Source organism: Stegostoma tigrinum, chromosome 15 (genome assembly GCF_030684315.1).
Source record: "Stegostoma tigrinum isolate sSteTig4 chromosome 15, sSteTig4.hap1, whole genome shotgun sequence".
Lineage (NCBI taxonomy): Eukaryota > Metazoa > Chordata > Chondrichthyes > Orectolobiformes > Stegostomatidae > Stegostoma > Stegostoma tigrinum.
The window spans coordinates 13,465,930-13,493,669 of NC_081368.1; the positions used below are offsets into that span (position 1 = coordinate 13,465,930).

The following is a 27,740-nucleotide window of genomic DNA, read 5'->3' on the forward strand; positions in this document are numbered from 1 at the left end:
GCTCTTGGAGGGTCGGTGCAGCCTCGATGGGCTGAACATCTTCTTTCTGGGCATTGCAGCGATTCAATGAAGACTATCTCATTCTATATTCCCGCTTATGGCAAAAGAGCTTGTTCCACCTTACAAAGGAAAACCTTATGTCCAACAGCAGAGCAAAATTTACTGTTAGAAGTTCCAAACCATCCCTACTGAGGCAGAAGCACAAGGAAACAACACACACACACATATCCATGAGAATGATACCTGGAGATTGGAGTCATGCACAAACTGCAACTGTTCTTTAATTTGATGCAGCTCCTCCTGTTGTGTCTTGATATTTGCCTGCAGGATGCGAGTCCTTTCCTCCAACTGCTCCTTCAGCTGGTGCATTACTCCCAGCTGTGCAGGACATTGGTACATGGGCTGCTGCAGAAACACAGAAAGGTGTATAACAGATCTCCGGTAGGAACTTGTGGCATCAATCATAAACAATGAACACTCTTCCACTCGTCTTGCTGTGCTCTCTGAATCATTTCCTTTCAAATGCAAAGGCGAGCTGGGTACCGATCAGTTAGTCTGATATCATGGTGAGAATTCAACCAATTATCAAATACCAGTCAGCATCATTTTTATAGATAAATATCTGGGGACTGAGGGTCTGTAATAAAGCTAATTTACAGCAGTATCAAGAACCCGAACCATACAGTAGAATATCATTGTATGAATGGTTCAAGTAGATTTTTTTTTCAAATTCATTCACAGGCAATGAATTTCCCTGGCTAGGCCAGTATTTATTATCCATTCCTGATTGCCCAGAGAACAGTAAAGAATCAACTACATTGCTGCATGTCTCAGGTAATCCAGAGCAAGAAACAACAGTTGATTTCTTTCCCTAAAGGACACGAGCGAGCCAGATGGAATTTTCCATAAAAAGTATATCATGGCCATCATTAGACTCTTAATTCCACATTGAAATCAAATGCCATTGTCCACCACAGTGGGAATCAAACCCAGGTCCCCAAAATATTATCTGGGTCTCTGGATTAATAGCCTAGTGATCCTACCACTTGGCCATTGCCTCTTCTGGACTGAATAGAGATTAGTTATTTACAACTGTTATGGTTAAGAGGACCAAATATCCTACTTAAAATTATACAAGGGCTCAACAGGGTTGGATATCAGGCTGTTCATCTTTTCTTAGATATATTTTGACCCATGGACCACTTTCTAAACCTGCAACCAGTACCACCCAGAAAGACAAAAAGATAGCAGATACCAGTACATGCAAGTTCCTGTCTGAGTCACACCCCATCATAACTTGGAAATACATTGCTACCTCCTTCACCGTCATGCAACCAAAAATCCCAACCTCTGACACAAACATATGAAATAAGACCAGCTGTAGACCATTCAGCTCCTCGGGCCTGCTGTGCCATCTCATAAGACAGTGGCCAAACTGCTTGTGTTGCAAATTCTTCCCATCTAGCCCTGCCAACCCTTGCCTAGCAAGAACCTTGGTATTTTGGATCAACCTGTTTGGGATTGTTACAACACACTGCTGGAGCAGATGGGACTTGAACATGGTTTAGAGGTAGGAGGCACTTCCTCTGCACCATATCACCCCACCCCACCCATGAACATGAATTAATCCAACCGTGCCTTACAAAAATGTAATCATCCTGCCTCTACCACCTGCTGGGGCAGAGAATTCCATACTTGCACAACCCTCTGAGAGAAAATAAGTGTCCTCACTTCATTCCTAAAAGGATGATCCTCTGGTTTTAAAACAGTGTCCCCTTATTTAGGACTGACCCACAGGAAGAAACAGTATGCGTGGATGCCTCCACTGCAGCGATTCAAGATGGCGGGTCATCACAAACTTCTTGAAGACAATTTGTGCCCAGACGGTAAATGCTCTCCTTGCCAATGAGGTCCGCAATCCATGGCAGAACAATTGTTACAAGTGTATATATCCTGTAATATAGGCCTTGAATAGTTACAATCACCTAAAAAGACCAAATAAGAATTTCCCATTTGCCCTCGCTAATGCACCTGGGTTTTTAAACCTGCTTTTTCCCCACTTCTGGGGCATTATTCGTGTCCAGATACATAGGAAATCTCTGTATCCTGATGTGTGGGATATGCACAATGGTCTTGATGGTCCTTTCCTGTTTTCCATTTGCATTTCTTTATATGTTTTTGTTACTGGAAGAGAGATAGACAATTGAGGCAAAGAGGAGGAAACTGATGGTGGAGCAAATGATGCTACTAGGCTGCTGAACATTTCTCATTTCAATGTGTGCCATGGAAAAGACAAATCACATCTTGGAAGCGAGCCAGAGTGTTGCAAATGCAAGTCGTAACATAATACATATCATAACAACATACTATAAAGAGCTATGTAATACACATCTGAAAATCCTTGATAATGACTAAGTGACAAAATTGTTGAAGCTTTGAAACACATACTCCAGAAAACACTCAATAAATATTGTATTTATATGGGACCATGGACATTCTTTACTGACAATATATTATCAGAGCATAGTCTCTGTTATAATACGGGAGATCTGCTAATTTGCAGTCAGTGAGCGACCACAAAAGCCGATATGATAAATGACCAGATTATCTTATTTTATCGATGTTGATTAAGGTGTAAATACTGGCATACACTGATGATAACTCGGCTGCTTATCTTTGGATTAGTGCTGCACAGACTTTTACATACCCTTGCTTTAACAACCCAAATGACAGCACTTCTAGCAATGCTGCACCACAGTGCGGCCAAAAAATTTTAGTCAAGGGTGGAACTCGAACTCATGATTTTTGGAACACACAAGGTGCCAACTCAGTTGAGCTCACAGGAAATTAAGGTGGTCAGTTAAAATAGATGCTGGTGAGGCCATAGTTTAACACTGAAAGTAAGAAATATGAATACACAAATTAAGAGCTGTGTAGACCTCTAGGCTCCACAAGCCTGTTTCACCATTTAATGAGTCCCTCGCTGATCTAGTTACTCCATATTCCCACTTATAACCTTTTACCTTCTTATTTATCAAAGATCTATCCATATTGCCTTAAAAATAGAACTTTGCTGCCACTAGCTTTGGAAGAAGGGAATGCCAAAGATTCTCAAAGCCTGAAAGAAAACAATTCTATTTCTATCTTAAATGAGCAACTCTTTATTTTTGACCCCTCTTACACAAGAGGAAACATTCTTTGGCATGGACCTTGATAAGATCCCTGAAGATATCATATATTTAAATCAAATTGTCTTTCACTCTTCTAAGCCCCAGTGGATGTAAGCCTAGCCTCTCCTACCTTTCCTCATAACGCAACACACCCATTCCAAGTATTACTCCTGTCAACCTGTGAAGTACTTATAATCCATTTACATCCTTCTGTAAATAAGGGGACCAATACTGTACACAATGCTCCAGCTGTGATCACAACGATCCTCTGTGTAACTGAAGCATAACTCCCCTTACTTTTCGATTCTCTAATGATGCACTATAGCATTCTATTGGCTTTCCTAATTACTTAATTTCTAAATTCTGTTGATATAATTCCAGACTGTCCCACCTTTCCTCAGAAAACAGCCCAACAATTTAAGTATTTAACTATAAGGATAAAGGTGATGTTTATTGTGTGCACAGGTAAATTTGTCATCTGCATTATGAGGTTAGATCTAGTTGCAAAATGACTCATAGGCTTTTATTTGTCAAACATAACAAGGAAATCCAGCAATGGCGATATTGTTTACCAAGGGAAGTTGTGGAGTGGCGATTACAGCTGGTTGCTGTTGATGTGCATCTGGCGATGCTGGCATTGTCATCAGGGCCTGGAAAATATATAAAGACAGAATCCATTGGTCAAAGTGTACTTCGATAAGTAAAGATATCCTGAGCACAAGAATGTGTTCTTTGTCATTACTGTGTAAGTAATCAATTTAGACCGTTCTAAAAACATTGACATGGGATTTACAAAACAAAACAGCGCATTTGCTCACAGATAGTCTGAACTGCAGATGTTAGAGTCAGGGATAACACAGTGTGGAGCTGGAGGAACTCAGCAGGCCAAGCAGCATCAGAGGAGCAGGACAGTTAATGTTTCGGGTCAGGACACTTCTTCATTTGCTCAGCTGCCGTAGTTACTTTTAACCAACCTCTTTGGTATACCTTAAGTACAGGTGGGACTTGAACCCAGAGGATGTTTGCTCAGAAGTAGAGGCCCCACTTCTCTGCCCACTGGTATTAATGATCTGCATAAATCTTCTCCCAGACCTCATTAACAGCATAATCTTCTGTTCCTTTCTCCATCATATAGTCATCCAGCTTCTCCTTAAATAATTCTATTACATCTATCCCAACTATTCCTGTTGTAATGTATTCTACATATGAGTTCCTAGCTAAAGTTTCCCTTTATTTAAACACTGACCTCAACTTTAGTGGCTTTGGTGTGTCCTGAGATTGTGAAAGGCACTATGTAAATCCTAACTCTTTCTTTTTTTTGAAAAACGTTTCATCCTAATGGGATGGTAGACTGACAGGGAGGAGGATGAAATATCTTTCAGGAAGGTGCTATGAATTAGTCCAATAAGCAGTAAGATTTGCTTTAGTGGTTTACGTTTTCATGAAAGTTTCAGTTATTTTGTCTGGTTACAGCCTGTGTCCTGCTGAATATCTGAGCCAGGCATTCTATTCTGCTTAAACAAAAACCGAAAGAACTGATGATAGCTCAGAAAATGTTTGCTTATATGCAGAAGATGGAGCGGGGGTAGGAGTAAGTAATAGATGGAGATAGAGCCCAAAAGGAGCAAAGAACAGTTGAGCAGACAAACAAGTGGATAATGATCTGACTAGGAGGGTAAATAGCTCTTAATGGGGACTGTTAGTGGCCAACCATAGGTAGTGTGTAATAGTGGACTATGTGAGAACAAAGCCTGGTGTGTGAGGGTTGGGCTAAAGACATGGCAGAGATCTAGCCCTAAAGTTATTGAACTTGATATTGAGTCCAAAAGGTTGTGGGATCCCCAAGTCTGAGGAATGGTCGTTCAACCTGAAACCTTAACTCCGATTTCTCTCTACAGACTGCTGCCAGACCTGTTGAGCGTTTCTAGCAATTTTGGTTCTGCTTACGTTGCAGCACATCACGAAGATAGAAAAAACACACCTGAGCGCTGACTTGCCGTGGTCTCTGAGCTGACTTGTCCTGTAAGTTTGTATTTACTGATTGTCTGGAAGGTGTACTTGCTTCTGTTCGTATTTTGGATTGTGTTGCTGAAAGAATCAGACATTCATTGACTCAGATAAAACTCTGACTTTCTCTTGAGCTTATAGGTTTCATAAGGAAACCAACACAAAAATTGAGAAGCAAAATACACGCATACAATTTCAGCAAGAATGCAGTTTAATAATAAGAAAAGCATTAGCGTTTTGTCGCAAGTACGTAAGAGTATTGCTTTAAAATAATCCAGTTAGGAGCAAGGTATTTTGAACTATGAAAGAAAATGAACTAGCTACATTTTATATATATTCAAAAGTTAGAAATGCACTATCAAGTTTTGCTAAAGAATGAGATAGTTTCAAAGCCTTACCATACGTTAGTGTCTAATTTTCCCAGGACAGGCTATGCTGTTCTCATTGCTAATGATGTACCCCACTAACACCTAAATATGCTTACACTGTGTTACAGGTCTGTATCAACACTCCAAATCAAACATTACTACATGTGAGTTATAACTCTTTGACTGATCCTGCGGGAGTGTTTTCATTTTTGGATTATTGAATTTCAAAGAAAGTAATGATCTAATTATTTGTTTGAATTTTCTGGTGTCTCAGGCAGTAAGGGAATGGCAGTGAGGCAGAAAAGTAGAATGGTGGGTTTTCAGATCCACCATGATCTCATTGAATAGCTGACCAGAGTCAATGGGCTGAATGGCCTCCTTCTGATTCTACTTCTTATGGTCTTATGAGTAATTTGAAGCATGATGTTAGGTGAATGCAACATTCTTGGGCAGAAGAGGTTATTTTAGACTCATTGATCGTAAAGCTGTGGTTTTCTCCACTTCATGTCTGGTGTGTATTGTAGAATCACTGATGGAGATTAACTGTGAAGTCAACAGTTCCATGATCATAGCTTCAGGATAGTATAAAATGAACTAGCTGGACTCAAAGAACATAGGAATTATCTGATGAAATAGGATTCATGTTCCTATCTCTCTTTTATTTATTGTACCTTGTCTATATATTAAAATGGGAAATAAACGAGCAAAAAAATTGGAACATTCCACTTACATGGAGTATCTGAAAGTGCAGTTTGAGAGGACTTGTGTGAACTTGGAGATGATACTGAACATGGTCGACTGCCACTCAATCTCTCTACGGCAATGTCTTGGGCACTGTCACATTGCCTGCAGTTTTGAGTCTATAATGTGGGAAGAAAAGAAACATCTAAGCGAGAAACAATGATGAGGTGCAGATTACTGAGAGGTTTATTCCAACAAACTGTATTTATACATCACCTTAATAAGGTGGTTCAGAACTAGACAAAAATCAACATGGAACCCAAAGGAGATGTTACAAGGAATGTCCAAAAGCTAAGTGGGTTTTAAGGAACACATTAAAAGATGTGAGGGGGAAGAGAAGCAAAGAGATTTTGGGAGGGAATTTCAAAGTGGAGGGGATTACGTACCCATCATGGTGAAATGATGAAAATCTTGACATGTAAAGAACCTGGAGTTGGTTGAACTGAGAGTTTGAGCAAGGGATATATGTTGGGAGAAGGTTACAGAGACAGGGACTGTGAGGATCATGAAGAGAAAATCCATTTAAGTATGGAGTTGAGAAATGTGCATTTGAAACCTTGGACGGTCATAAAACAATGTTGGTCATTGGCTCCTTGAGTGGTGAATGGGCTAAGTAGGATAGGATAAAGCTGGTATATACAATATATATGATTGTGTTGAATAGGATAGGATAATGCTGGCATATACAATGTATACAACAGCGCTGAATAGATTACAGTCAGGAAAGATTGGTTGGGTGGAAGATTATGGGTTGTGTTGTGAAAAAATGGAAGGCTATCCAGAACAGGGTGGCAGTAAGTGAAGATTTGAGTGGAGGATGAGCAGAAATGCTCAGCGTTGTGACGGTGTCTTCAAGTGGTCTGTGTGACCAACAGGACATGGGTTCACAAATCAAACGGAATGCTCAGATCATAGCCGGTCAGTGGTTTGGGATAGTGCTGGATTCAGTGCTGGGGATAGGGAGTCAGGGCGAGAGCCACAATGCTGGTCTTGCTATTGGTCCAACATGATGGTAAAATGCAGAGGGCACTTCTTGCTTCAACGTGAAGCCTAATTGTGCCATATTCATTGTTAAAGAGATGTACATCCATTGACTTTGTTGCAAAACTCTAGTGATCTAAACTCAAGAGCTTTTTGACATTCACTGACATTTCAATAACATTAAAAAAATTACATGGTTGTTAAAAGAAATGCTAGAATTTGATTAAAACCACTAAAAAATCAAGATGAAGAGAAGTCGACTTTTATCCTGAGCACGGAGGTGTTTGTAACAGATGGTGGCACCAGATTGACAGGCAATTGCATTTCTAAGCGATTGAGTCATACTAGCCTTTGTGATCTAACAGCAGAATTGCAGAGCATAGCACAGTGTGAGTCCATTAGGAGATGCTTCATCATGATTGCTCAGCTTTCAGTGACCCGTCCTGTAAACAGTGTCACAGATTCACAATATATGGCTTTCTGATCCAAGTTAGAATCAAAGTTCCAGTCTTTTGTTTCGACACATTATTAGGTCAATATCCTAGAAACCCTTCCTCAATAGCACTGTGGGTCTACCAACATCACAATGTTTCAGGAAGGCAACGCACCAGCCATTTTCAGGGGCAAATCGAGATGGAACAGTAAGTGCTGACTCAGCCAACATCCCATGAATGAATTTTAAAAAAGACATCACGAAAGAAACCCTCAAATCATTCTAGTATCAGAGATAATGAGAATTGCAGATGCTGGAGAATTCCAAGATAATAAAATGTGAGGCTGGATGAACACAGCAGGCCAAGCAGCATCTCAGGAGCACAAAAGCTGACGTTTCGGGCCTAGACCCTTCATCAGAGAGCTCTCTGATGAAGGGTCTAGGCCCGAAACGTCAGCTTTTGTGCTCCTGAGATGCAGCTTGGCCTGCTGTGTTCATCCAGCCTCACATTTTATTATCTCAAATCATTCTAGATCAGTTTTACCAAATGTTTTTCCAACGTGATCCCATTTTTGGAAGATGTCGAGACACTGAGTGAGGAATGAGAGCTGCGGTTGGGGAGTAGGTGTCAGAGAGCAGTGCGGGTCCTGCCAGAGGATGAGTACAGTTGCCACAACCTGGGTCCGAGCTCTACTGCTGCCTCACAGCCCATGCTGTCAACATTTGAGATGGTGCCCCGCTTCAGGAAGCCCTGCTTTAGTTGATTCATCAACACCAAATCACTGACAACACGGGAGGAGGCCAATAGACTCATTTTGTCTGTGCCAGTGTTTTGAACAAACAATCCAATCAATCCACTTCATCTGATTTTTTTCCATATAGCTTTACAATTTAAAATGGGTTTTATTGAATTTGTTCTCACCGTAGGCAGTGTAATCCTTATCAGAATAACTTGGATCAAAATGAGCAAGTCTTCTCATCTTCCCACCATTTTCCATGATGATTTGTATCCGGTGATGCTTGACCCTTCTGTAAATGGAAACAATTTCTCCACCATCGCCTCTATCTTGGTGTATAATCAACCGAAGACAGGTTTCTTTTGTTTATAATATCATTGTGCTACAGGACTTAGAGAAATGTGAACTCTCCACACAAAGGAGACTTGGTCAAAAATCTGACAATTGCCCACTGCTAACGTTACCTTCAGTGCAGTCGAGGGCAGGATTTCAGGGGAAGATTCCTCAAGGCCCTGTTCCCTTCGTCTTTCTGATCTGACTTCCACATAGCTGCAAGTCAAAGGAAAAAAAAACCCAAAAATTCAGGTTGATTACTTACTCCATCCAGGAATCCTGACTGTGACACCAGCAACATTGCAGACATCAGATTACACTATTGGTCACAACTCAACATCGTGCGAAAAATTACAAGTGGCCAAGTTACTAAATAAACCTTTTACCTGGAAGTTTGCAAAGCATTGAGGAACTGCTATAAAAGACAGGTTGAAATAACTTGAGATAATAGGAAATGCAGATGCTGGAGAATCCGAGATAACAAGGTGTAGAGCTGGATGAACACAGCAGGCCAAGCAGCATCAGAGGAGCAGGAAGGCTGACGTTTCAGGTCTAGACCCTTCATCATTTTCTGCTCCTATGATGCTTCTTGGCCTGCTGTGTTCATCTAGCTCTACACCTTGTTATTTTGAAATAACTTGATCCATGTTCACGCGAGACTGCACAGATAATTATCACTGCCAGACACGAACTTAATCTCGTTCCCGGGACTAAATCTCACAAATGCTGTGATATTCAACTCTTTCCATGTTCAGATCCTTTACACATGTAGGCCACAGACACAACCGAACAGTCTAGGATCTGCTTTTGAATATCTACATACAATCGTAGATCGAGCTCTTCATCTTATTTCAAACCAAACAGGCACACATTATCCACATTGCTTGCCTCCACGACTATAATTATATTAGTTACAGATTGCCAGTTAAAAAAACAAGGTGGGTCTGGAACTAAATAAAACCCCAAAAGAACTGCAGATGCTGTAAATCAGGAACAAAAAAAAGAAGTTGCTGGAAACGCTCAACAGATCTGGCAGCCTCTATGAAGAGAAAATCAGAATTAATGTTTTGGGTCTGGTGACATTTCCTCAGAATTGTGTGGGCCTGGAACTATTGTTCTTTTTAGGGGCTTGGTTAGCTCTGATGTTTGGTCAGCTGGAATGCAATACCAACAGTGTGGGATCAGAGATATTGGGAACTGCAGATGCTGGAGAATCCGAGATAACAAAGTGTGGGGCTGGATGAACACAGCAGGCCAAGCAGCATCTCAGGAGCACAAAAGCTGACATTTTGGGGCCTGGACCCTTCATCAGAAAAAGGCCAACAGCAAGGGGTTCAGTTCCTGCAACTGGCTGAGATTACCATGGAAGATTCTCCATTTTACCTCGCCTGAGGCACAGTGATTCTCAGGTTAAACCACCAACAGTCGACAGCAGGACAATGATGATTCCACCTTCTCTTACTCCTCAATGTGCAACACTTGAAGTGAACAGACCTAGGACAGCTTACTGCATTGAACCAGCAATAAAGGAGTAAGTTGTTCTGAAAGTTGCAATGCATTCTGTACAGTGGGTCATGTGTTGGGATATTATGGGATTTATTTTATTCATTCGTGGTTGCGATCTGTATAAACACAGGGTCACAGTTTAAGGATGTGGGGCAGGCCATTTAAGGCTGGAATGAAGATAAATTTCTTCACCGGAGAGTGGTGAGCCTGTGAAATTCTCAACCACAGAGAGCAGTTGAGTCCCTAACACTGAATGCTTCCAAGAAAGAGTTTGATATGCTTGTGGGCTAAAGACATCAAAGGGTGTGAGGTGAAAATGAGAACACGATACTGAGTTGGAATAATCAGTCATGATAATATTGGATGGCAGAAAGGGCTTGAAGGGCCGGATAGCCTCCTCCTGCTTCTATTTTCTGTCTCAATGTGAAATACCCTGTAGGTGGCGCCAAGAACTGCATGCACAAAGGGAAAGCCATAAATGATGGAAAGCAGCAGCCGGTCTCCAAGATCTAAGTGTGCATTTGAAAGGGTTCTTGTGGATTTTAAAACCATATCTTTATCAAAATCAATGGCATTTCCTTGTGCAGCTGACCACCCCGCAAAACCCTTCTTGGTGGAGACTGGCTCAGACCTGCTGAGCTTTTCCTTTTCAAAAGAACGCTTGAGGTGGCAAAGTGTTGGCAAACTGACCTCTCAGCTTAGAGCAGGGAAATCACTGAATCTTGCTCTGCTCTAACCTTGACAATCTTTTCAAAATCCAGCCTGGTACTGAGTCTGCCCTGTGTAGTTACGCCAGCTTTTGGGTTTGCTGAAAGGATGTTTAATATTGAATGGTGCTAAATGCCAGTCAATGCCAGTGGTTGTAGCAGTGTGTGCATTGTTTTCTTCTTTATTCCTGAGGTATTTTCCTTTAACTTCAGCTGAGGGAATGGCGTTATAAAAAGGGATTGCCTTGAGGCTGGGATTGACACTGTTGAAATGTGTGTGAATGCAGTGATCCAGTCTACAGTCAGAGGGCACTGTGTCTATTCTGCTGCACGCACAGCTTGGCCAAGCTTCAAAAACGTCACTTCACTGATTCTAAAAAAGGCGGGCAACTGCTGATTTGCATCAGAAACTATGATTTTATCTCATGGTCACCAATTCAAGCAGATCTGGGCACTACACCTTGGGAAGACTATCCTGGCCTTGCACTTACATGAAGTTAGGCCACAGATCAACCACGATCTCAATGAATAGCGGAATAGGCAAGGGGGGAGCTGAATGGCCTTCACCTGTTCCTCTGTTCAATTCATGGCTTTCTGGCCTTTCAGTGAAAGGTTTGTGGATTTAAGAATCCTACCATTTTCCCAATATACTCCAACACTGAACAGATCATGCTGTTTTGAGCTCTCATTGAACACGTCTGTTTTTGGTAAGGACAGCATTTGTTGCCTGTCCTAACTGGCCCTGAACTGAGTGGCTTGTTGGGATGTTTGAATGTGAAGCTAATAATCAACTACAACACCTTGAATCTCAAGGCCAAACCATGTAAGGATGGCAGATTTCCTTCTTTAGAGAACATTTCTGTAGTGAATGTTAAGAGGGGTGCCAGTTTGACCGCATAGAATATGAGTTCCTTGACTGGGGCTGTTAATCTGGTGTCAGAAGGGGCGTACAATATCCTATTCACTCTGAGAGCTGGCTGTGAGGGAGCTGGATCAGTGTCAAGGACTCTCCATGTGTAATTAAATGGTGACCTGGTGATGGGATACTGGACTCTGTGGAGTTATTTCAATTAGTGAACCAGTTAAATTTTTACAATAACAAGTCTCATTGTCATGACTAACTCTGGGCAGCATAGAGTCATAGAGCTGTACAGCATGGAAACAGACTGTTTGGTCCAATTTATCCATGCTGACCAGATATCCTAAATTAATCCAGTCCCATTTGCCAGCATTTGGCTTATATCACTCTAAACCCTTCCTATTCATATACGCATTCGGATGTCTTTGAAATGTTTAATTTATCAGAATCCACCGTATTTTCTGGCATCTTGTTCCAGGTCAGAGGTCACATGACACCAGGTTGTAGCCCAACAGGCTTATTCGAAATCACAAGTTTTCAAAGCGCTACCTATTTGTCAGGTGAAGTTAGTTCATTCCATGCACACACCACCCTCTGCGTGAAAAAGTTGGCCCTTAAGCCCCTTTTAAATTTTTCTCCTGTCAACTTAAACCTATGCCCTCCGGTTTCGGAAAAGTTCTTGGCTATTCACTGTATGATTTATGAATTTTTATAAGGTCACCCCTCAGCCTCCAACATTCCAGGGAAAATAGCCCCAGCCTATTCAGCCTCTCACTATAGCTCAAACCCTCCAACCTTGGCAACATACTTGTAAACCTTTTCTCAACCTTTTCAAGTTTCACAACGTCCTTCCTATAGTAGGGAGACCAGAACTGAAGGCAGTATTCCAAAAGTGGCCTAACCAATGTTCTGTACAGCTGTAACATGGCCTCCCAACCCCTACACTCAATGCACTGACTGATGAAGACAGGCATACCATACACTTTGATAACAAAGTGTGGAGCTGGATGAACATAGCAGGTCAAGCAGCATCTTAGTTTTTGTGCTCCTAAAGTGCTGCTTGGCCTGCTGTGTTCATCCAGCTCCACACTTTGTTATCTCGGACTCTCCCGCATCTGCAGTTCCCAATATCTCTGATACCGCACGCCTTCTTCACTATCCAGATTTTGCGAATTGAATTTAACTTTCCAGAAGTGGCCGAGGTGGTATTTGAACATACATTGTCACAGCATTAGCTGGGACTCTTGGTTAAACTAAGTAAGTAGCATTGTCATTATGTCACCATGCTGATACTGCTGTAATGTTGCAGGAGTCATCTTTTTTGAAAGGTGCATTAAACCGGCACATATGCGGCCTGGTCTGTTGTGTCGAAAAGAATCCATGGCATGACTGGAGGAAAAGCAGGGAACTGTCCGGCCAATAGCTGGCATTCATCTTTCATATGTCACCAGAGAAATAGTCTAATTGTTACTTTATGCAATTTGCTAATGCTGGTGTAAGTTGGCCACCATACTTACTCATGTATCCACAACACCTCAGATACCATTAAATTAGATATAGGAACTTTAGACCATGAGGCTTTCGATTACATGTCAATTCTCTCAATTTATCAGCAAGTTTTTAGTGCAAAAGCCCTACATTCACAACTGCAATTTGTGTTCTTAAAACATATTTATGTAGCAGATTCCCCTCAGTGGGTTTTGTAGAAGTGTGAGATTTGTGTACTAAACGCATGAGGAGATGTTTGGATTGCAAACCTAAAGCTGAATCAAAGACACCGTGGGTACATGAGATCAATCTCAGTTACTGATGTCCATTAAAGTTTTGAATTTCCTCAGATAAAATTTCAAATCCACTCTTGATAAAATTCTATATAAGTACGAGATGCAAAGCTGGATTTGACCAACAGAATTTTTTTTCCCCAAGTATTGAAATGTCTAATACTAGGGGGCATGCATTTAAGCTGAGTGGTAGAAAGTTCAGAGACGTGAGGGGCAAGTTTTTTCCACAGAGAGTGGCAGGAGTCTCCAATGCGCTGTCAGGTGTGGAGGTGGAGGCAGATACGATAGATTAGATTAGATTCCCCACAGTGTGGAAACAGGCCTTTGGCCCAACAAGTCCACACTGCCCCTTGGAGCATCCCACCCAGACCCGTCCCCAACCCCTGAACCCCTGCAGGCAAGCTGCAGTCCTTTTTATGTTGCAAGTTATTTTAAAGGAATTCATTGACCAACCATACATCGCACACTTCAGGTTAGAAAGAGGCAAAGCTGGTGAATCCACGACAATTATGAGCAGAACTAAGTAGATATGTGCACAATTTTAATAAAGGCTGTATCCGTGGAACTTGGGTTGCCCTCAATGTTGTGCCAAACGTGATGTGAAATTAAACCAATTCCTTCTGCCTGCTCCACTCCACATCCCTCCATTCCTTACATATTCATGTGCTAATCTAAAAGTCCCTTAAGTGCCCCTGTGGGCAGCACGGTGGCTCAGTGGTTAGCACAGCAGCAGTGGTTGGTCAATGAATTCCTTTAAAATAACTGAAACAATAGCAACTACTCAATTTTCCTCTGCCTCTGCTCCAGATCCAGCTTTCATGTTCAATCAGCATGCACTTCATCTGAGTCTTTAACATTCTTCCTTCACCTAAAATTCATTTGAAAATAATCATTCCACTAGTGAAAATACAATGATTTTAAAGAAGAAAAAAATGCAGTTAGCGTTTTGCTAAATGTTATTCACTTCAAGGTCTGAATCAAAACTCTGCTTTGAGAGAATCCTTTTTATGTTGCAAGGTTTAGATAGAGTTAAAAAAATGTGAAAGCTGTTGCAATTTTTATATGAGCTGATGATGTTCTTGAGCCTGCTATTCTTATTCTTAAGCAGTGGCATTGAAAAGGAATGATTATCTAAGCTGCACAATTTACAGCCTCAATTTCTCTGCTCCATGTTCCATGATGTCAGATAATGTCTAGGCACGACATTTAAAAGGTACCTGGGTTGGTACATGGATAGGAAGGGTTTAGAGGAATATGGGCCAAATGCTGGCAAATGGGAATAGATTAATTTAGAATATCTGGTTGGATAGACAAGTTAGACTGAAGGGCCTGTTTCTGTGCTGCACAACTCTCTGACTCTATGGCTTAGTTTTAGGTAGGTTTACTTTAACCAATTCTTCATTTGAGTATTAGTCTCTTCCTGTGATAGTCTCAGGCAGAAAATAGGCTCAATTTTGATCAGTGGTAAAGAGGCTTAGTACACATTATTTAATGGCTAGTTACATTTTGTCAGAGATGCATGATGTTCTGTTGTGAGAATCAGGTTTAATCAGGAATGCGTACACATTACTACTGTAGCTACATGTTGTTAACACTATGAGTAACCACTGAAGCGCTCACTGGAGACCACATTGAGATTTGGTTATTTTTGTTTAGAGAATATCCCTCCTCAAAATGGACAATCATCTCTGCATTTCAGCTCTCATACAACAGCATGTTTCTAAAGGGAACCTACCTCACCACTGTGTGCGTGCAGACAATAAACTCCGGCTTGGAATTCCACTGGTGATAGGTGATGTAGTAATGAGTCTGGAGCCAAATCCATCGCTGTCCTTTGGTCAAAAAGCGATAGTAACAAGACTTGCCTTTCCCAAACTGCATCACTGCACAGAATGACCATAGGAGTAAGTGGCAACACATTACACATTGATTTCAAATTACAACTTCCCTTTTACAAACACATCTTGTGGATGGTGCTGTTTGTGTTTTAAGTTATCTGTGCACCTGATTTTCACTGCGCAGAGTAACAAAACGTTCACATAAACAGATATGTTCTGGTGTTTAGGCTTCACAAAAGCCTTTTCCCAATCTCCTCATCTAACCTTATGCCCATACCCTTCTGTTCTTTTCTTCCTCATAGTGATTTCATACATCCCCATGAAGCCATATTATTCATCTCACCTATTTCTTGTGCCGATGAACTCCACACTCCACCATCCTAACTAACCCAGGATCTGCACGTACAGCTCACAATCTGAATCCAAGCTGTAAAAAGGGAGTCCTGGTACTTATAGTTGACTCCTCTCTCTCTCTCCCTCTCTCTCTCTCTCTCTCTCTCTCTCTCTCTCTCTCTGTATCTCTCCTTCTGGGGAAAAGAACACAGCCGATGTCCAGTGTTCTATTTCTGAAAATGGCTCATGTCGGAGTAGGTATGTCCTTCAACCCAATTGGCACCAACAACAAACTTCATCATTCACATGCTAGCTTTCCTCTGTGGCTAAAAGCGAGGTATTGAGTCAGACAGAGTTTTATGATCCTGACCTTCGTCTATGAGAAACTGAATTTCACTTCTCGAACACATTTTTCAAAAAGATTCTTATAAGATGCAGGTGGAAATAATATTCCATCAGTATGATCTGGAATTAAAGTTTTTAATATTCAAGGACACCTCCTAAGCAGCAACAGTCTTGCTTGCAGTAAATTCTTCTGTGGCAATTTATGTTAGAAGCTGCATTGCTTTTCATGTCATTCAGAACAATGTAGCTAAAAAGCATGGATCTTTGGAGGCCATGTAAATGAAGAGTAGTTTGTCTCAGTGTTGTAAGTATGGGAACATTGGAAAGGTCAAAGAGATTGCCTCTAATGGAACCTTGCCAACAATTTTTCATTCATTTAGCATTGAGCTGCAGACCTCAGGATACCTCGCCTTCAAGATTTAATCTGCATTCTCATTAATCCATGTCAATGGGATAGATCTTGACTTTATGTGTGGTGACACAAACTAGGTAACAGCAGGCTGATTTTTTAAAATTTTCATTGACTTTAAACAAGAGAATTGTATATCAGCCCATTGACTTGTTGAGTCAAGATCTCCTCGGTCATCTCAATTCTTGGTTTAGCCACATACTAAAGGTAACAGGGACAATAAACCACAAAACCATAAGGCATTGGACCAGAGGTAGGCCATTCAGTCCTTTGAGTCTGCACAGCCATTCAATGAGATCATGGCTGATCTGATTATCCTCAATTCCACTTTCCTGTCTTTTCCCCATAACCCTTGATTTCCTCCCTGATTAAAAATCTGTCTTAGCCTCAAAAATTCATTAATGACCCAGCTTCAACAGCCTTCTGGTGGAAACAATTTCACAAATTGACTACTCTCCAAGAGAGGAAACAAAATCATTCCTTATTTCGGTCTTAAATAACTGACTCCTCTTCTGAGATTATGCCCTCGCAGTTCAAAGATGTGCAAGTTAAGTGGATTGGTGATGCAAAATTGCCCAAGTGTTCAAGGTGTGCAGGCTGCGTGAAGTAACCATGGGAAATGCAAGGTTATAGGGATAGGGTAGGGAAGTGTGCCTGCGTAGGATGCTCTTTGGAGAGGTCAGTGCGGATTCGATGGGCTGAATGACATACTTCCACAGTGTAGGGATTCTATTATTCTATGGTCTCAGGCTCTCCCACAAGGGGAAACAATCTTTCTGCATTTACTCTGTCAGTCACCAACCCATGATATATATTTCAATAAGATCACTTCTCGTTCTTTCCCAGTTGCCAGGCTTACAAAGATAAATCAAACAGGACGAAGTAGTAAAGAAAAATTGAAAGTAAACTAAGGCAGAACTGAGGGGTGTGAGGGATGGATTGGTGAACTCAGGCAGCCTGGCTGTAAAACATCTATTACAGAATCCAAAATGATCAGATTATATTGATGCAATAGCTAATCATAGAGCTATTATCATTTCCCACTTCATTCACCCCATAATTAAACAAATAGATAAATCAAACATTCCAAAAAATGATAAAACAAAGAACTGCAGATGCTGGAGATCTGGAACTAGAAAAGCTTGCTGAAGAAACTCAGCAGGCTTGAGAGTACCAATGGAGAGGGATAACAGAATTAATGTTTCAAGCCTAATGAATCCTCAACAAAACCCGATGACAACGAAGAGTCACCCAACTTGCTTTCTCTTCACAGACGCTGCCAGACTTGCTGAGTTTCTCCAGTAATTTTTGTTTTTATTCCTAAATGTGCATTTGAACGAATACTGTGCAGTGTCATTCATATTTCATTGTAGTGTAGTCCCAAGTGAGGGACAGAATGTCAGTAGGCCGCTGTGCACTGATCTATTAACATGTTTATCAGTGCATATACCTTACTGCTGACACTGTCCCTATAACAAGTCCCTATTCCATCACTATTATATAGCACCAGTCACCTACAGTGTTCATGGCATCTTGCTAGAAGCTCCAGATCATCAACGTGGTAGTAATCATAGCCAGAAGTTCCTAGCACTTCGAATGGTAAGTAACCTATAATAGGAGAGGCCCTGATAAAGAGGAACAAGGTAACATTAGTTTTGGAGGAGTAACAGACTGTCAACCATTGAAATCTTCATTCACAGCACATGGAACAGTGGAGGCACAGAGAAACAAATACCTCTCAATGGCCACCTCGCTCAAATATCCATATGGTTAATTATTTCCACAATATCTGCCTCCTGTGCTTCTTTGATTAGTCAGCACCTTCTGGGCAAAATAACTCATTCTAATGTTCTCACATCCTTTTTCAGTCTGAACCTTCGACTATGTCACCTAGCTCTCAAGCATATGGAAACCACCAGCATTTTAACCGAGATTCGTTTATCTGATTTCAGTCAAGAGTCTTGAATATGCTGTTGAGTTCAGCATTTGCCTTTAAATAATTAATCTAACATAACCTGATTTTCTACAAATTCTTTGTACAAATTTTAATAATTTTGTGGATGTAACTTCGACCATCATAGTTTCTGATAATGGGTTAATCCCTTTTGCCATTTTCATTGCTGAAATATTTCTTAATTCAGAGTGTAAACACTTTAGGGTACTTGACATTGTGGAAAGTGCTCCCTTACAGGTTAAACAAGGGAAAATAATGTCTTTCCTCAACTTAATTCTTCTGTTAAAATGGACCATTCCTACACTGAAGCACAGGTCAATGAAAATCATCACAGAGCTGTCCTTTCCAACTGTGTGACATTTTCATTCTTCAGAATCCTTTATTACTTTCTGACAGGTTGACTTTGTCGGGTTAATTATATCGAAGCTTGAATCTTGTATGGTGAACTGCTTGTTCTCCTAATTCCGTTGTGTGATGTGACTGATATATTCTGTGTACAGTTAGTTCAAAACCGAGGATCTACTGCATTGTTTATGTCTTGTGCCATTTTTACAGCCTCTGCGTACATTGTGTCATGAAGATAAAGAAGATTGTTGAGGATTTATGACTTACAAACAACTATGCCTGCTAAATAATGATTGCCAAACGTTATTGCCTGTGGAGGTATTAGGAACGTATCAAACTCCTTACATGCCCCCTTTTCTAACACTTGGGTGCTTAAACAGATTCATTCTCAAAATTTACCCCTTTGATCTGCTGAACTGTATTACAGTCGTGTGAAATGTGCCAAGTCAGCAATTATCTTATCCACTTTAGAACATTAGAAAGTAAAGAATAACAGGAGATCTGGTGGGCAATCAAGCTGACAGCTTCAATTATATGGTATACCTCTTCTTGGGAATACCAGCTCACCACTTCCGTTTCCTGAGGGTAATTTAGGTATAGTTGCTTCCTGATTATGAAATGTTTAAATATTCCAAATTGTTAAGGAATTAGATACACTGATCTCTAAGGTTAGCAGGGAAAAATTCTGGAATATTCAAACAGCTTCACATCCTACCTCTCAAACTGATGTGCTTGTGATAAAGGTAAACAGGTTTTCCTTGATCTAACTCTGGCCTTTGGCATGTTGACCATACCATCCTTCTTCAATGCCTCTCCACTATTATCTTGTTGGGTTTACTTCTGTGTTTTTCTTATTTTGGTCAATCTTAGTGTTAGAATGGTTTTGAGATGATAGGAGTTGGAATGTGAATCTAGAAGTCTTGAGATTCTGACCTCACTTGCACAGCTAACCTGGTGTACGGCTGTGCAGGTAGAGTTTAATGACTATGCAGCTGAGACTCTTTGATGTAGACAGAGTGTTGGTAGTCATGCTGATGTACTTTGCTAGATCATTGCAACCTATACTGCACAGAACATTCTGCTCTGTAGCCTTAACATTAGGTACAGTGTATGAATAATTATTGTTTAACTGGGACCTAGATGTTTGCTCTGAACTTGTGAGCAGACATGAAGAATGTTTCTTACGACAACTACATATTTTATTATTAAGCCATTCAATTATTAGGGAGTTACTGATTGGGTTTGATTCCCATGAATGTTACTCTGTGCATGCTATAGCAACAAATCCTGGAGTGGGTCCTGAATCATGGCCTTCTGACTCAGAGGCATGAGCAAGACCAACTGAACCACTCAGGCTCGGTTGTGTCATTGTGTTATGAGTGCACAGCAACAGGCTTTACTGAACATAACTATAGAAGATGGTAAGAGTGGGGCCCTGCAGGCAGAACTTCAGCTCCATGTGATCTTTTAGCGCAATGATTCAGCTCCTTTCAAACATGCTCTGTTTCTATAGCTAGAGTAAAAGATATGATTTCCCTAACTCTTCAAGATGTTGGTGATGCTCAGCCAAGCTTTTCTGTTTGTCTCTTATTTTCAACCTACATCACTGGTTAGCAACAATGCAAGCAAGGGGACCACATGTGTAATACTGCTCCAGCTAGTTCACAGCCTCTCCATCAGTAAGTCCTCAACAGCACTTCCTCATGGCGACTCTGAGATGCTTGCATGCTAAAGCTTCAGAGAAACTCAAAGGAGTTTTGGAAACATGCAGCATGCAGGATAGAAACCAAATGCCCTACTATGGTCAAATAGCTCCATGATCTGTGGATGCCTCGGGGAGGTGAAATCTATGGGAGTACACCCTGACAGAATATCTGGAGCAGAGAGCTTTTCCATGGTGATCACGCATGGGTCTTTTACACTTGTGTAGTCAAAGATCTTTGTATGCTTTCCCCGGGATTGCACCCTTAACTGCACTTTACATAAAAAGATAGAAAATAGGGTTAGGCATAGGTCATTGAGCCCATTTTGCCATTCAACGTGATCATGGCTGAGCTGTATCTCAATGCCACACTCCTGTTCTGTCTCCACACTCCTTGACACCTTTTACTGCAGAGCATTAACACAACACAGCAGATAGGAAATTACGAGAGATAGTTCCAAGTCCATGGAGAATGGCTGCCTCCAATAGTGGGAGGACCTTTCATGCCCAAATATCCAGTCAGTGTCATCTCAACTTGACCTGCTATGGTCCACCTTTGGGTTCTTGGAGTTTGGAATCCCTTCTCATCAATGGATGGAATTCCTTCATCCCAGGTAAAGAATAGAAAGAAAGAAGATGCCAATTCTTTAAGTGGAACATCAGTTCCATGCCATGGTATTGACAGGTAACTTGTAACTGGTCAATGTCACACACAAGGCAGCCATGATCACTGTGGAGCTTGATAACCTGAATATTGTCATAGCATTCCTCCAAGAGCATAGGCTTGTCGTAATTTGATTTTCAATCAAACAACATACACTCATCTGTCAGGAGGAGAACTCAGGAGGAAGATGTAGGCCTCACTAGTGAATAGGTAACTTGATGGAACTACACAAATGGTTCAGACTTTGGCCTCTTGTCTAACTTTCAACTCAAACAGGATCAGTTAACAGTGCGAGAACATCCACTACAGAGCTAAAAGAGTTATGAGGAATAAAATATTGCTATCTTTACCTACTGAACATCTCATAACAAGAGTGTACACGGTCTAGGAGGTATGGCCCTCCTGCCCCTGACATCACGATATAGGAAAGATAAAGAGAACAGATAGATGTGACTCAAGCTTTGCTGCTTACGAGAAAGTTTGCATGAATAATATATTCTTCCAGAATGAACCAAACTCCTAGGTGTCCCCATGACATCAGAGTCAGGGCATCAGTGTCACTTCACATCAAAATGCCATTTATCCATCATCCTCTGAGCTTGTTATCCTGTATTAGTTCCCTGCTAAGCATTGCCTTCATTGTAACATCCTTAACTGTACCTTCACATCTTCCCCTTTCACATCCTCCCATACCAACAGCTCAGACCACACTCTTAAACACTCTGCTATCTCTGTAGCCTCCTGTAACCCTATAATATTCCAGCAATACTCTGTTCTGTTTTGACTTTCCCCTCCTCCAGCACAACAAGAAACTTATTTATCTGCAGTGGGTCTGAATATCTCAGCGCCTTGTATATTCCATCCTGTTCATACATAGACATTCATTCATCTCACTTATTTAAATGTGTAACCTACACAATACCTACTAAATCTGGGCATGAAAATAGGCAGAAAACATTGGGAGTAGACTCAGATGGCAGAGATTTAGGAACAGAAGGCTTTTGAAAACTGGATACAGGCAGCAGAACTTTGGAAGTAAATTACCTGTGGTCCAGGAATAGGAACTTCCACTCTAAACTATGCCGGGATGTAAATTCTTCACATGATTCCTCAACATTGCACAGTTCCTGCATTGAGAAACAATCCATCAACAGAAGTGATCATTGCAGGCTACAGTTATCATCAACAATGACTCAAATAATGCCTTTAACATGCCAAGATGATACAAGGCACTTCACAAGAGTGTTATACAAAAATATGGCCCCAATCACCTCATGAGATAAGAGGCCAGATGACCAACAACATGATCAAAGAGGTACACTTTAAGCGGAGTGAGCAAAGAGGTGAGCAATGCAGAGAGGTGTAGGGAGATTATTGTAGAACTTAGGGTCTCAGGAAGTAATAACTCAGTAACTGCAATAGTAGAATGATTAAAATTAGGGAGGCTCAAGATTTGGTTTGATTTGATTTGAATTATTTCTGTCATGTGTACCGCGGTACAGTGAAAAGTATTGTCTTATGTGCTTTACAGGTACATGGTATATTTAAAGTTCATATGGTAGCAGAACAAGAGTGCAGAATACAGTGTGACAGCTGCAGAGAAGGTGCAGAGAGAGATCAACATTAACATTAAACAGGCCCATTCAAAAGTCGAATAACAGCAAGGAAGAAGCTGTTCTTGAATCTGTATGTGTATACAAACTGTTATATCTTCTGCCCGATTGAAGAAGGGAGAGGAGAGTATGGCCGGGGTGAGAGGTATCTTTAAGTATGTTGGTTGCTTTCCTAATGCAATGGGAAGTATGACTAAAGTCATGGAAGAGATAAGATGGGGTAGAGCTGGATGAACGCAGCGGGCTAAGCAGCATCAGAGGACAGGAAAGCTGAAGTTTTGGTTTGAGATCCTTCTTCAGAAATGGGGGAGGGGAAGGGGATTCTGAAATAAATAGAGACAGAGGGGGAGGCGGATAGAAGGTGGATAAAGGAGAAGATAGGTGGAAAGGAGACAGACAGGTCAAAGAGGCGGAGTTGGAGACAGTAAAGGTGACTGTAGGTGGGGATTTAGGGAGGGGATAGGTCAGTCCAGAGAGGACGCACAGGTCAAGGAGGCGAGATGAAGTTAGTGTGTAGGAGATGGGGGTGGGGCTTGAGGTGGGAGGAGGGAGGTGGGGATGAGCTGGGCTGGTTTTGCGATGAGATCAGGGGATGGGAAGTTTTGAAGCTTGTGAAGTCCACATTAATACCCTTGGGTTGCAGGGTTCCCAAGTGAAGTATGAGATGCTGTTCCTGCAGCTCTCCAGTGACTTCGTTCTGGCACTGCAGGAGGCCCAGGATGGACATGTCATCCAAGGAGTGGGAGGGGGAGTTGAAATGGTTCGCAACTGGGAGGTGTAGTCGTCTGTTGCGAACTGAGCGTAGATGTTCTGCAAAGTGGTCCCCAAGCCTCCGCCTGGTTTCCCCGATGTAGAGGAGGCCACAACGGGAACAGCGGATGCAGTATACCAGATTAGCAGATGTGCAGGTGAACATCTGTTTGATGTGGAAGGTCTTCTTAGGGTCTGGGATGGGGGTGAGGGGGGAGGTATAGGGACAGGTGTAGCACTTCCTGAGGTTGCAGGGAAACATGCCCGGTGTGATGGGGCTGGAGCGGAATGTGGAGCGTACAAGGGAGTCCCGGAGAGAGTGGTCTTTCTGGAAAGCAGATAAGGGTGGGGAGGGAAAAATGTCTTTGGTGGTGGGTTCGGATTGCAGATGGCAGAAGTGTCGGTGGATGATGTGTTGGATTTGGAGGTTGGTCGGGTGGTACGTGAGGACGAGTGGGATTCTGTTTTGGTTGTTATTGCAGGTAGGGGGTGTGAGGGGTAAGTGCGGGAAATGCGAGAGACACGGTCAAGGGCATTTTCAATCACTTGGAGAGGAAGTTGTGGTCCTTGAAAAATGGGTGGAAGGCTTGTTTGTTGATGGACAGAGCTATGTTCAAAACTCTGCTGTTTCTTTTGGTCTTGGAAAAGCAGTTTTCATATCACACTGTGGTGCAACTATAAAAATTTATAAGAGTCTTTATGGACATGCTGAATTTCCTTAGCCTCCTGAGGAAGTAGAGGCGTTGCCTTGATTTCTTGACTATAGCATGAGGACAGACATCTCAGAGGATGTTTTTTAATCATTAGCAAGAAGTTGGCATTCCTGCTAGGCCAGCATTTATTGCCCAGAGGACAGTTAATAATCAACCACATTGCTGCGGTCTGGAGTCACATGTCGGCCAGACCAGGGAAGGAGGGCAGATTTCCTTCCCAAAAGGACATGACTGAATCAAATGAGTTTCTCCCAAAAATTGACAATGGTTTTATGGTCATCGGAGTTGAAATTCTAGTTTATTTTATTCTGGATTTCTGGATTAATAGTCTAGCAATAACAGCACTAAGATATTGCCGAGTGACGTTAGGGGCATTACAAAGGTGAAACCTTGGGAAGCACATGAAAACAAAGCTAGGAATTTTAAAATGAAGACTTTGCTTGGCCACTCAACCCAGCAGGTGATGGCTGAGTGGGACTCGATGTGAGCCTCAATATAGGCAGCAGAGTTTTGGGTGTCATTAAGTTTATAAAGAGCAGAATGTGGGACACCAGCCTGGAATGTTTTGGAATCATCAAGGTCATAGATCACAAAATTGCAAATGAAGTTTTCAGCAGCGGATGGACAATGTGCAATGAAGACCCTCCTATGTAGCCAGGTCAACATTTTCTGTAGCAAAGGTAGGCAAATGTAACTACTTTCATATTTAAACCGTTTCAAATGCATACGTTTGAAATGAAAGTGGAATAAAACGTGTGAGAATCACAGTTTTGCTTTTCTTTGGTTTGCAAGGATATACTCTAAATGGGTTAAATGCAGAGAGGTCAAAAAGGGACATTGATTTCAAGTAATTAATTGAAGGGATAGAGGTGAATTGAGGAATAGTTTCTCAACCGAAGGAAACAAATGGATTGTGTGTGTGTGTGTGTGTGTGTGTGTGTGTGTGTGTGTGTGTGTGTGTGTGTGTGTGTGTGTGTGTGTGTGTGTGTGTATACACGCACGCTTCTGCAACTCATCCACAACCCTTTCCTATCTCATACATTAGACACATTTAAGCAATTCTTGGATGGGCACATGGAGGATAGTAAAATGTAAGTTATGCAGGGTAGTTCGATCTTAGTAGGATAATAGGTCGGCACAACATTGTGGGCTGAAGGGACTGTACTGTTCTATGTTCCAAATTCTAATTTGAGATAATTATTAAATGCAGGACATGTTTGAACTCACTAATATTGTGAGGTCTAAAGCTTCCTACAAATGTGCACATTTATACTTGGAGAGTTCTTTTGAATTTAACAAGTGGAAAGAGCATTTTTCATGTTGCTGGGGTGGCTGTACCTTGTGTACATGTTACAGGTGCAGTCAGTGAGGTATAAGCTCGGAGTCTGATGTGCATCAGTGCTTTTCTAGACTAAAGCCACTGACCAGCTGGATGTTGCCTGGAAGTAGGTTGTTGTAGCACAAGTAGCTTGGTGTAGCACAGGCCAACTGGATGTTCTATGAATTCCCTTTGGGACACAACTGGCAATCAACAAACAAAACTTTACGTGACTTAATCATGGAAATGACCAACTCCTGATCTTGTAAACTGCTGCACAGGAGACCTTGTAGCATCAACAAGAGCCTATGCGGGGGAAGGTTTAAACTAATGTGGCAGGGGGATAGGAACCAAATATTGGACAGAAAAGAGGTAGAAACGAAAGCCTGTAGGGAACTAGTTAATGGAGTCAGTGTGACTAAAGGGAATAGTAGTCGGGGAGCAGATGATGGACTCAAAGGGACAGGTGGTCTGAGGTGCATTTGTTTTAATGCGAGAAGTGTACTAGATAAGGCAGATGAGCTTAGGGCTTGAATCGGTACCTAGAGGTATGATGTTATTGCTATTACTGAGACTTGGTTGAGGGAAGGGCATGACTGGCAACTAGTTGTCCCAGGATATCGATGCTTCAGGCGGGATAGAGAGGGAGGGAAAAGGGGTGGAGGAGTTGCAGTAATGGTCAAAGACGATATCACAGCTGCACTGAAGGAGGGCCCCGTGGAGGACTCAAGCAGTGAGGCAATTAGGGTAGAACTCAGAAATAGGAAGGATGCAGTAACAATGCTGAGGCTGTACTACAGGCCTCCCAACAGCGTGCGTGAGATAGAGGTACAAATATGTAAACAGATAATGGAAAGGTGTAGGAGAAACAGGGTGGTGGTGATGGGAGATTTTAATTTTCCCAACATTGACTGGGATTCATTCAGTGTTAGGGGTCAAGACGGAGCAGAATTTGTAAGGTGTATCCAGGAGGGTTTTCTAGAGCAGTATGTATGTAGTCCAACTCGGGAAAGGGTCATACTGGACCTGGTGCTGGGGAATGAACCCGGCCAGGTGGTTGAGGTTACAGTAGGGGACTACTTTGGAAATAGCGACCACAATTCTGTAAGTTTTACAATACTCATGGACAAGGATAGGAGCGGTCCCAAAGGAAGAGTACTAAACTGGGGGAAGGCCGACTATACCAAGATTCGGCAGGATCTGAGGAATGTAAATTGGGAGAAACTGTTTGAAGGTAAATCCACATTTGATATGTGGGAGGCTTTTAAGGAGAGGCTGATTAGCGTGCAGGAGAGACATGTTCCTGTGAAAATGAGGAATAGAAAAGGCAAGATTAGGGAGCCATGGATGACAGGTGAAATTTTGAGACTAGCCAAGAGAAAAAAGGAAGCATACATGAGGTCTAGGCAACTGAAGACAGACGAAGTTTTGCAAGAATATCGGGAATGTAGAGCGAATCTGAAAAAAGGGATTAAGAGGGCTAAGAGAGGACATGAGATATTGCTGGCAAACATGGTTAAGGAAGATCCCAAAGCCTTTTATTCATATATAAAGAGCAAGAGGGCAACTCGAGAAAGGATTGGCCCACTTAAGGACAAAGAAGAAAAGTTATGCGCTGAGTCAGAGAAAATGGGTGACATTCTTAACGAGTACTTTGCATCAGTATTCACCAAGGAGAGGGACATGATGGATGTTGAGGTTAGGGATAGATGTTTGCTTAGTCGAGGTCAAGTTGACATAAGGAAGGAGGAAGTGTTGGGTATCCTAAAAGACATTAGGGTGGACAAGTCCCCAGGTCGGGATGGGATCTATCCCAGGTTACTGAGGGAAGCGAGAGAGGAAATAGCCGGGGCCCTAACAGATATCTTTGCAGTGTCCTTAGACACGGGTGAGGTCCCAGAAGACTGGAGACTTGCTAATGTTGTCCCCTTGTTTAAGAAGGGCAGCAAGGATTATCCAGGTAATTATCGACCGGTGAGACTGATCTCAGTGGTAGGGAAGCCACTGGAGAAGATACTGAGGGATAGGATCTATTCCCATTTGGAAGAAAATGGGCTTATCAGCGATAGGCAACATGGTTTTGTACAGGGAAGGTCATGTCTTACCAACTTAATAGAATTCTTTGAGGACATG

At 41.8% G+C, this 27,740-nt stretch overlaps 1 protein-coding gene across 1 annotated transcript in view; it reads right to left on the reverse strand.

Annotated features, from left to right (window-relative positions):
- npas2 (neuronal PAS domain protein 2) overlaps nt 1-27,740 on the reverse strand; it is a 219,486-nt gene that overhangs the window by 18,964 nt on the left and 172,782 nt on the right. The window contains exons 11-18 of the mRNA XM_059651271.1: nt 22,258-22,340; nt 18,067-18,173; nt 15,359-15,506; nt 8,902-8,986; nt 6,276-6,405; nt 5,152-5,258; nt 3,743-3,820; nt 244-405 (exon numbers count right to left, since the gene is read on the reverse strand). Coding sequence (XP_059507254.1) covers nt 244-405; nt 3,743-3,820; nt 5,152-5,258; nt 6,276-6,405; nt 8,902-8,986; nt 15,359-15,506; nt 18,067-18,173; nt 22,258-22,340 — 900 coding nt within the window. The remainder of the gene's footprint in view (nt 1-243; nt 406-3,742; nt 3,821-5,151; nt 5,259-6,275; nt 6,406-8,901; nt 8,987-15,358; nt 15,507-18,066; nt 18,174-22,257; nt 22,341-27,740) is intronic.